This window comes from Garra rufa, chromosome 23, assembly GCF_049309525.1.
Source record: "Garra rufa chromosome 23, GarRuf1.0, whole genome shotgun sequence".
NCBI lineage: Eukaryota > Metazoa > Chordata > Actinopteri > Cypriniformes > Cyprinidae > Garra > Garra rufa.
In genome coordinates, this window is record NC_133383.1 from 39898651 (window position 1) to 39910512 (window position 11862).

General features: G+C 40.2%; 1 protein-coding gene across 1 annotated transcript; it reads right to left on the reverse strand.

Annotated features, from left to right (window-relative positions):
* Positions 1-9179: 9179 nt before the first annotated feature.
* Positions 9180-11030, reverse strand: LOC141299041 (general transcription factor II-I repeat domain-containing protein 2-like). The gene has a single exon (XM_073829315.1). It carries the CDS (start codon positions 11028-11030, stop codon positions 9180-9182), a length of 1851 nt encoding a protein of 616 aa, XP_073685416.1.
* Positions 11031-11862: the final 832 nt, after the last annotated feature.

Sequence of the window (11862 nt, forward strand, 5' to 3'; positions counted from 1 at the left end):
GGCTCTTTATTTAGAAAAATAAAACAAAACAACAAAAACCCCACCAAGGAGGAAAACAAAAAGGCTGGCCCGGATGGAGCACAGGTAATGAGGTAATGAGGGAGAAACAGGTGGAAACACTGAAACAATAACAAGGTAACAAGATGGGCGGGGTCAGACAACAGATAGGAGCACATGGCAATAAACAAACACACTACAAGCCATGTGCTCAAACATAAACACAGTGTCCTCTGGTGGCCATCCCTGGTACACCAGCGGAAGACTGTGACAGAGGGGAAAAACACTTACATTGGAACGTCAAGAGAGGTGCATATATTCCTAATTGCACTTTATCCTGCTTTGAAAATTTGAAGAATTCTGTCAATAGCCATGAAAGTTGAATTACACTGTGTTTGGTTTGGCCTTAAATGCTGAAGCCTGCTTTCTGCTTCAACAGCTTCAGCTGCTAATGCCGCTCTGCTGCTTTTATTCCATAAAGCTTGGCACTTGCCAAATACAGGTCTGTAGAGTTTCTTGTAGTGTTCATTTGAGAGAGCTTTTTGGGCATCTACGCTTGAGACTAGGTTAAGTGTGTGGCAGGCACACTTTTGATGTTTTGGTAGCTGGAATTCGAAGCCATCGTCTTGGTCCAGGAGTAGAGAGGCTTCTTGGAATTCCACACCATCACTTCCCTCACCACAGCCTTCAGAATCACTGCCCTCACTTTCACACTTGCTTGCCTCAGCCTCAAAATCATTGTTTTCCACACCAAAAACTCTGAAAGCCTTCAGAAAGTTTGTGAGTGGATATCATTAATAGCAATAGCCAGTACCTCAAAAGTATGAGAGCCCTTTAATCTGTTGCAGGCAAGTGCAGCAGAATGTCTTTCAAGACTTTTAGGGTTGATCCAGTGAGCTGCTGGACCTCATGAGGTGCAACAATTCACGGTTGTTGCAATCCACTCAACTCCAACTCATGGCAGCAGTCACTTTCTGTTTAATGATCAGAGTATCTTCAGCTATCTTGGAGCATAAAGTAGGCCTTGTAGTAACAGATATACCAGGCTGGAGTGTACTAATCAGCTTTAAATGATGGCAGATCAACAGTGCAGAAAGGATGAAATCCTTGAATGATGTACCTCAGTACAGGTTTGTTCACAGTGACTGGAGACACACATTTGACTGGTAAAACTGAATAAATTTTCAGTTGCTTACTGGTGGAAGCATGGGTGGAGGTCCCTATCTGTCTCTTCTGTGCTGTCAATTTAGAGTAATTTTTGAGGTAAATGGGGTGCATTCTCTGTAAAAAGAACAAATAAATGTTTAAAAAGAAGTCTTTATATTGGTATGCAAAATAAGTCTAACAAATACATTTATGCACTCTGATTACAGCATTAATAAAACTGTCATTTGCAGCCAATTGCACTTTTTACAGTGTTAAATAATTCTTGATTTTAGATATACAGTAGCACTTAGTGACTATTAAACATGATTTTTTTTTTTATATATATATATATATATATATATTGACAAAAACACAGGACTGCAAGGCTGACATGACAGGGTGGATTGATTTGTAATGACTTGGTTACATTAGTTTTGACAAAACATGATATTTGATAATCCAGTATGTGAACTCCAGACAATGTTGAAGAGGTCTCTGACTTAATTTCTTGTCAGTGTACCTCTTGTGTTTGTAAACATTGGGAGAAAAGCTGTCCAATTGTTAAGTACCACCTCCCACAACCGGAGTTCAGCCCAGAGGTAAACTGCTGGATCATAAAGACAAAGAAATAAAGAAAGATATAAAGAAATAGTTCTAAAAATCATTGTCGATATTAAAGAATAGCAGAGGCCACATCACAACTAAAATGATAAGCACAGAGGCACAGAGAAACAATATCCTCAGAATCACTTTCAGAAAGAGTTTTTCCAGATGATGAACAATCAGTGTTGGCAACTAATTTCCAGAGAAAGTTGCTAAAGGAAGGTTGATTTGTTGCTAAATATCACTAAATGATGTTGTGGTGTCATTGCATAATCACAACGCAAAATTGTCACAACATCAAATCTCAGCAAAAAAATATATTTTGCACTGCATAAAATTACCTTGTTTAGCCTATAAATTAAGATTATTTTTCGTACCCATTGTGAGATATTTTTGCTTGTTTTAAGCAAAAACTGAGTCAAGTCACCTTTATTTATATAGTGCTTTTAACAATTCAGATTGTGTCAAAAAGACTTTACAGTATCAAATTGGAGGATAGTGTCAGTAATGTATAATAATACGATTAAACACTTAAAGGCATTTCGTTATTGCATTCAGAGATGTCATAGTCTAGCTCAGTTTAGTTTAAATAGTATCTGTGAAATCAAATTGACAATAATTGCTAGAAATTAAGTCTCCCCAACTGAGCAAACCAGAGGTGACAGCAGCAAGGAACCAAAACTCCCCCTGTGACAGAATGGAGAAAAACAAACCTTGGGAGAATTGGGATAATATTTTCAGAAAACAACTAAAATATCTTGTGATTTTACTTGTCAAGTAAATGCATCATGATTTAAGAATTTTTTAAATATTTATACTAGAAAATGAGACAAAAATACAACATTTTTTTTGCAATCTATTATGTTCATTTTAATTTGTTTGTCCTGTTTATATATTTTTGTTTTATAAAACAATAGGCATAACATAATATTAAAACATAAGTTACTGTATTTTTAAATTCATTGAATTATTGAACACTAACACATTTTTGAGTGATTACAATTTAAGTTTTTTAATAGCTACTAGACTATTAACTACTACTAATTGTCACGGTGTGCTGGGGATGAAGAGCCAGAGGGAAACACGAGGGGCCAGAAGTACAAAACAAAACAAAGTATTAAATGAAAACAAACAAGAATACAAAAACCACAACGTAACTTCAAGACCAGACAAGGTAACAGGAACAAAAGACTATTTAAAGGGTAGCATAGGGGTGTGTAAACTTAACAAGGACAGGTGTAGACAATCAAGGAAATGAGGGGAAGTCCAAATATTGGCAAAAGGGGAAACCAATACAAACTGAACAACAGGGGGAGACACAGGAAGAAACCAAAACATAAGAACAACAGGGTTCCCTACACTAGGAAAACGCTGAAAAGACAGTCCATGAACCTGACAGTAATACTACACATTCTCAACAATTATGCTTTAAGCATTGTATTGTAGTTAATTAGTATGCTACACTCTAAGAAAAGTCTGTAAAAATAGGGCACAATCTACTACGTTAATATGAAAGAATTTTCTGTATTGGTTTTTTACCTGCTTTTTAAAACTACGCATTATGTTTTCAGGTTACAGGGTGATGGATAATGTCCTGGAAAATTACTAGTATCTTTTACATTTTTCTTAAAGAGTATTTACTGATACTCACAGTGAGTACTAACTATCATTTGCTTGTGCAAGCTACTAACAAAGTGTATCATAAATGAACAATTAGTAAATTACTATTATTATTAGGGATGTCAAGTGGAAAGCGCAAGTATGTCTGCGGTCTGGAGGTATTACAAAGTTGATGACAACAACATTGCCACTGCAAACTGTGAGATATGTAAACTTGGGATTGCAAGAGGTGGAAAGGAAAAGGCTACATTTAAACCATTATAGGGAACTCATTGAAATACTTGGAAATTTAAAAATTCAACCCCAGAGTGTTATTGGAGGTTATTACAAGACCTTTAAACATTTGTGACTTTAATTTTTTTTAATGTTTTTATGTTGAAAATTAGGTTAAATGAAGTGATCATATATGGTCACTTGACGGTCTATGGTAACTTTTTCCCCCAAAAAATGTGTATACATTTTAAATATAAGACATAAATACATCAAACATATATATTTATTTAGGAACAATTTACACATTAAAATAAAGAATATATATATATATATATATATATAAAATCTTAACAGAATATTTATTTAAGAAATTAAAAATCTTGCTGTCTTCCACATCAGAACCCTCGATGGGGTCAGCTGGCACAACAAAAACGGACCTCTATCCCTAGAATTGGTGAGTAGACAGCAAAAGAAAAGGATTCTGAGTAAGTATCAAGCCCATGTTGATTTGTTTGTGAAAGAAAAGTGCAGATCTACTGAAAACATATAATATTCACATAAATTGTAAATTTATAATAAGAATTGAAGAAAATTGCACAAAGTACCTGGTGGTACAACTTATTTTAGGAGAAATAATAAACACAATTACACAATTTTCACTGTTTATTTCGTTATCATTTAAATAAATGGTTTAAGTTTGACACTGGATTACTGTATCATGTTATACAAGCCTGTGCAATAGCCAGTGGACAAAAAAACAGGCATAAAAACAGGCAAACTATCACTTGCCTTACTTTTACCTGAACCGGGCGTATGTCTAAAAATAATCACTCTGTTGTGTTACCACAAACGGGTGTATGATGAAAGAAAGATTCACATTCACATGATCAAATATGATCAAATCATTTTTATACCGCATCGTTCACTAATTTCTAGAAATCCTACGCAAACAACGTCTATATCACCATATAACACAACTATTCAACTATATAATGTGTGAGTTTCATTGACTTACCATTGTGCATTCTGATGCTTTTTCCGTTTTTGTGGGAGTAGGTAGGAGCGTAAATCAGCATTTTCTCATTCCCTGAAGCTCTGCCAGCCCTTTATAAGAAGATTTCTGACAAACTACTTGTCCTGTTATCAGATGTACCCCATGTTTCGTTCACCACAGACATTTGGAGTTTGTCTGTAGCTCCCATGTCTCTACTTATGGGTAAGTACGATCCATTTTTTTCTTTTAATAAAAGAAAAGGAACTTAATACTGTCTCAGGCCTGTGTGTTGTATTTTTGCTTGTCAGAGAAAAATATGACGAGGCTACGGCGGATGCTCCCCCTCTGATCCTACAGATTATGGTTACGGCAGTGTTCATCCTCTCCACGCCACAGGTCATGCGGTAAACCACCCTTACAGCATATTTTAGACATAGTACTTATGTCCTCTTCAAGGTAAGCTCCCTATTTTTTTTTCTAGGATTGCCCTTGGCATGTTTAACGCTGGCCTTTGCAGGCCTTTTCTGAGAATGCCTCTTCCAGACCCTCTCTGTGGACTCCAGATCCTGGAGTGATCTCATCAGCTGAAGGTTCTTTACAGCACCTCCTGAGTTTTTTGTCTCCAAGGAGCAATTTCTCAGTCCTCCAGTTCCTGCCCCGGGGAATTTATGTCCTGTTGAGACAGGAACATAAGTCCACCTAGACTGGGGTCTGTTAATCCCCCTGTTAGCCCGAGGGGCTGAGACAGTATTAATTTCCATTTCTTTTATTAAAAGAAAAAATGGATCGTACTCACCCATAAGTTGACACATGGGAGCTACGGACGAACTCCAGATGTCTAGAACTAGTCACTACCTCCTCTCAGGCTTCCTGAATCGAGCAAGATTGCTCCCCTTTGCGAAGGGTCCCCATTTTAGAGCACGGCTCCTGGTTGGATGAGTATGCTTCCCTTCAAAGGAAGGGTAATTTCTGAGCACTACCTTCTCCTAGTAGGCGTAATAGGCATCCATGTGGACTGGACTGACTCAAGTTTTACGTCTTGCGACCCTACATGTCCAGGTTTTCACGGATCGCACACCGCAGAGCGCATCCAGCAATCGATGGAATAGATGCTAAACAACTGGGGGGAATTGACAAGCAACGGGTCCATGTAATTTTGCGTGACAACGCGGAAAATATGAAGAAAGCTATGAGGGATATGGGGGTGCCGAGTGTGGGCTGTGTCGCCCATTCCTGTCAACTCTGTGTGCATGAGGGCCTGCTGTCTCAGAGCAGCGTTACAGAGACCCTGGCCAATGCAAGGAAGATTGTAGGCCATTTTAAACACTCCCCGTTGGCCTACTCTGGACTAGAAGACCAACGCGTTCTCACCCCTATTCGTCACACACTGCCTTTTGGTCATTTTCTCCTCACGTCCATAAGCCGACATTGAGGGTAACCCTCTTTGTCGCGTGGCACAGTAGAGGGTCATCCGATAGTTTTGAATGCAAATCCCTCATCTTTGGATTTTGACGAAAGGGGGTTAGGCATCCAGCGGTTTTCCTGCGCTTAAAGATATTGCTTCAGGCGATTGATTTTGTGCTGCAAATGTGTATTTTGCAGTAGTGTGCGTCGTCGCATGGACTGTCACAATCATTGGTGCCGGTGACCATACATTTTCGTTGCGCAGAAACCCTTGTCTGAATAGCTACCACGACTTTATATATATATATATATATATATATATATATATAATTTAATATATATAATATATATAATTTTGGGCTACATTAAAATGGCATAATTACAGGAGTTACAGGACTGCATATTTGCTGTAGGCTTAAACATGTCTTAATTTAGGTGGGATATTTTATAATTGTTCTTTTTTTCCCTTTCTTTTTTTATTTGGTTGTGTCTCTCGTCCATCGACGCATAGCAACCGCCGCTATGGGTAAACAACACCAGGACTCTGTCCTAGAATTCTGTATGGTCTGGTCCAGACAAAAAACAATAGCCTAATTTTATAGATCTTTCTCAATACTGATTATGAAGTTGTGATAAATTAAATAGCATACTGCAGAAATGTTTGTATTAATATTATATGGCCAAACCCCAGCTTGGCAAAGAGATAGATGCATTCTGGGAAAGGAAAGGAAAGGAAAGGAAAGGAAAGGAGGTGACCCATACTAGGAATTTATGCTCTGCATTTAACCCATCCAAGTGCACACACACAGTAGTGAACACACAGTAGTGAACACAGTAGTGCGCACACAGTAGTGCGCACACAGTAGTGCGCACACGCACACGCACACACACACACCCGGAGCAGGGGAGCAATTGGGGGTACAGTGCCTTGCTCAAGGGACTCACCTCAGTCGTGGTATTGAGGGTGGAGAGAGTGCTAGTTATTCACCTTCCTCACCGACAATCCCTGCTGGACCTGGGACTCGAACCCGCAGAGAAATTATTCCGAAAAGATAAGGAACCAATTTCATTCCAGTGACTCTTCATCAGTGTGGAAAGGTCTAAAACACATCACCAATTACAAGACATCATCCCCCAGCACTTTGCAGAATCAGCAACTGGCAGACGATCTGAACGAGTTCTATTGTAGGTTTGAAAAAACACCATTTACACCTCCAACATCACCCCTCTCCCCCACTCCTGCAACTCCCATTCAAATCAGTGAAGAGAAGGTGTCGTCATGAAGTCGTTTGAAAAACTGTTTCTGGCTTATCTGAAGGACATCACCATACCTTCACTGGACCCCCTGCAGTTTGCTTATCAAGCAAACAGGTCTGTAGATGATGCAGTGAACATGAGTCTACACTTCATACTGCAGCATCTGGTTAAATCAGGGACTTACGCAAGGATCCTGTTTGTGGACTTCAGTTCAGCCTTCAACACTATCATCCCAAACCTCCTCCTGCCCAAAATAACTCAGCTCTCTGTGCCCACGTCAGTCTGTCAGTGGATCAACAGCTTCCTGACAGACAGGCAGCAGCTAGTGAGGCTGGGAAAATTCTCATCCAGCACCTGTACTATCAGCACTGGCGCCCCTCAGGGCTGTGTCCTCTCCCCACTGCTCTTCTCCCTGTACACTAACGACTGTACCTCCAAAGACCCCTCTGTCAAGCTCCTGAAGTTCACAGATGACACCACACTTATCGGCCTCATTCAGGACAGTGACGAGTCTGCTTACAGACAGGAGGTAAAAGAGCTGGCTGTCTGGTGCAGTCATAACAACCTGGAGCTCAACACGCTCAAAACTGTGGAGTTGATCATAGACTTCAGGAAAAAAAAACTGCTCTCCCCCCACTCACCATCATGAACAGCACCGTAAACACAGTGGAGTCATTCAGGTTCCTTGGCAACACCATCTCACAGGACCTGAAGTGGGACATTCACATAGACACCATTGTGAAAAAGGCCCAGCAGAGGCTGTACTTTCTCTGCCAGCTGAGGAAGCTCAACCTGCCACTGCTGAAACAATTTTACTCTGCCATTATTGAATCCGTCCTCTGCACTTCAATTACCATCTGGTTCAGCTCAGCTACCAATTCTGATCTCAGAAGACTACGTTGAATAGTCCGGACTGCTGAACGAATCATTGGTACAACCCTCCCTACCCTTCAAGATCTGTACTTATCCAGAGTACGAAAAAGGGCTGCCAAAATTACTCTGGACCCCTCACATCCAGCACACTCGCCTTTTAACTGTTACCATCTGGTCGGTGCTACAGAGCACTGAGCACTAGAAGAACCGAAACAGTTTCTTTCCTCAGGCAATCCATCTCATGAACACTTGATCGTGGAACATACAACACTATTCACTCTTTATTCATTTTTCCATTATTTATTTAAAGCACATACTTACTTCCATTAAAATGTCTTTGCTATTTTTGCACATTGTCTGTCTTGTATACTTGTATATTGTTCTTTTTATAATATGTATCGTCTTGGCACTGTTGTAGTGAATTTTACAGGAGACTCAACTCATTTTACTTGGCCCACCTAGGGCCAATTATGTAGTGAGTTCTGCTTTCGCCCACTAGGAAGGCGAAATAGTGTAGTGATGGGTACTCGTATCACAGATGACGTTATGATTCTTGGATCACATGTCACTTAATCACATAAGAAAGATTGGTGGGATATCTAGCTTGTAGAACCTCTCACTGTATTATCAACACAAGGAAGACACAAGTGTAATAAAATACATTTATTAAAAAATGATAGACAAGAGTAATCAACTATTAAATGAATACAATAAATGCAAAAGGAATAAAGTGCATAAGATGCATAAAATGTGATTCAGTTGGGTGTTGCTATGTCAGAGCTGTTATCTTATGGAAAGATAAACTGTTGCTACTCTGAAACAAATAAGGTAAAGAACCTTAGTATGCATCAAACAAACAAATGAGCTATTATTTGTTATCAACTGCAATCAGCTATACCAGGGGTGGCGAACCTGTTTGGCATGATGAGCCAAAAAAAAAAACTTTATTACTGCAAAGAGCCACACAACAGATGCGCAAACAACAGTATATCTGTCACAATATCTTATACACCTAATTATATAACGCAATAGTTTTCATGGATTTAAATTAGCCTACCTCCTTTTACTTGACTCAGTGGGACACCTGACATTCCTTGGTTTCCACAATCTTTTTCAGGTCTGGCTCGTATTCAGTTGTGGCTACTCGTAGTAACTCTTTCACATGTGTGTCAGTAAGAACAGAGCGATGCTTTGATTTCACTAGTGTCAGTGTCGAAAAAAGTGATTCACAGACATAAGTTGACCCAAACATTGACAATAGTTTGAGTGCAGCCTGTTTGACATTGGGATACCTCTCAACGGGCACAATCTTCCAAAACTCCACGGTTCCTTCCCTCAGAACACTTTTAAGTCTGTCATCCTCAGAAAGTTCGATCATTTCAAGCTGAGATGCTGCTTCATCTTCCACTAAAGGGGCTTTTAAACAGTCTGATTCGGCAGTGAATGGGTTGATCAGAAATGTAATCTGTTGTCTTTTTTGTCGTAGGCTGAAGAATCTGTCCTCAAAACTTTGCTCAAGATTTTCAAGCAGCGTAGCATACCGTGCAGCACTCCCTTTTACAACCTCTGCTTCTTGTCCACTTGCCTTCAACAAGGTTGGAAAATGTGTGTAGTCTCTCTTTTGTAGATGTGTCTTGAACAGCTTGAGTTTGTTGACAAATGCAAAAACACTCTGCACCAGGTCAGGCAGCATCTTTAACTTCCCTTGCAAATCCACATTCAGTCCATTCAGATATTGCAGCACGTCGACCAAAAACGCCAAATCTGAAATCCACTGGGGATCATGTAGCTCAGGATAGTCTTTATGTTTCTCTGCGAGGAACAGCTTCACTGGATTCAAAAGCTCAAAGAAACGAGAAAGCACATTTCCTCTTGAAAGCCATCTCACGGCGCAGTGAAGAAGCAGATCAGATGGAAGGTCTTCATCAAGTTCATCAATGAGATTTTTGAACTGTCTGTGATTGAGAGCATGTGTGCGTATAAAATTGACCATTTCCAGCACAGGTTTCATGATGTGGTCTAAGTTCAGTTTTTTAGACACCAAGTTCTCTTTATGTATAATACAGTGAAAAGTCCAAAATTCTGGAAAACGGTCATCAGCTTTACACAGCCCTACAAGACCTTTCTCAGATCCCAGCATGGCTGGAGCTCCATCCGTGACTATGGCTGTTAGTTTTGATAACTGCAGATTTGCTTTCTCAACAACAGTCATCAATGTCTCTTTCAGATCGATGCCACGAGTTCTGTCTTTCAGCGGCACTATGTCAAGCAGCTCTTCCTTAATTGTGCAGTCTTCTGACACAAACCGTACAAATATTGCCAATTGTGGCTTGTCTTGAACATCGCAGGACTCATCCAACGCAATGCTAAAATACTGGCACTTCTGAAGATCTGACAGTAAATGTGTTTCTACTGAATTGTCAATGTCCGATATTCTCTGTTCAACAGTGTGTCGTGACAGTTGAAGGTCCTTTACTGAACGTTTCAAATTTTCATTTTCGGGACAAAGAATAGCGACAGCATCACTGAGGCACTTTTTAACAAATTCTCCTTCAAGGTATGGCTTTTTTGCACGAGCAATGTTCCATGCTAGCTGATATGATGCTAATGTGACTGTCTCTGAATGCTTCGTAAATTTTCGGAAAAGCTGAGTTTGCTTTTCTGCCTGACCTTTCAGTGTCTTTACCTTGTGCTTGCGAAGTTCGCTGCCTTTGGGAAATTCCCGGGCTACGGAAGAATGGAGAGAGGTGAAATGGCGCTCGAGATTTGAAGCCTTAAAACGCGACAACGAAGTCTGGCATATCAAGCAGAATGGCTTTCCATTTCTTTGAACAAAAAAATATAAATCCTCCCATTCAGATAAAAATGTTCTGCGCTCATCTTCGTATTTACGCTTAGCTGTACGCTTTCCTGACTCTGCCATGGCGATTGATATTAACGAACTGCACGTCACTCGTGTTAGTCAATTGGCTAATGTATGTTAAATCGCGCGAGAGGTTGAGTAAAATAAAAATAAAAATAAAAAATCCAAATTAGATTCGGCAAATGCATTTAAATACATACCCATTTATTGCAAAATTCAGTTTCAACATTTTAAAAATAAACTGCGATTGTAAACACAGAACATGTGGACGGATTGAAGAGCCGCACAAGAGCAATGAAAGAGCCACAAGCGGCTCGCGAGCCGCGGGTTCGCCACCCCTGAGCTATACAATATCTAATGTAAATTAGAAAGATCATATACTGATAATACACAACAATGCCAAGGTCTCTGGAAGAGGTTTGGAAGTGATATTTACGTTCTCTGTGGTTGATTGAGCAGTCCGGTGGCGGTGAATTCTTCCACTGGTTGTGCTGGGAGCAGTCAGTGGGAAAAGGAGCAGGAATCCGTTTCGACAGCCTTGAGCATGAAGCACTGTAGGATGCTGATCTCCTGGAGCACCAAAGGGTCCTAAGATCTGGCACTGCATGAAAAAGGGGGTTTTCGTCAGTAAACGACACTGTGAATTGTCGCAGAAGTTTCAGGTTAACGGCTGTTCACAGGAATGTGGAGTTAGCACAGATAATTGTCGGGAACTGCCAAAAATTGATGTGGAAGGCCCCCCCCATGATTAATTTCACCTTGGCCTGGTTACACACCATTACTAAATCCAGGGCAATGTGAAGGCCGAAGTTCTCCCAGCCGAGCATTGGTGGTTCAGTGGTAGAATTCTCGCCTGCCACGCGGGGGCAGGTCGTGAATAGTTGGAACACGC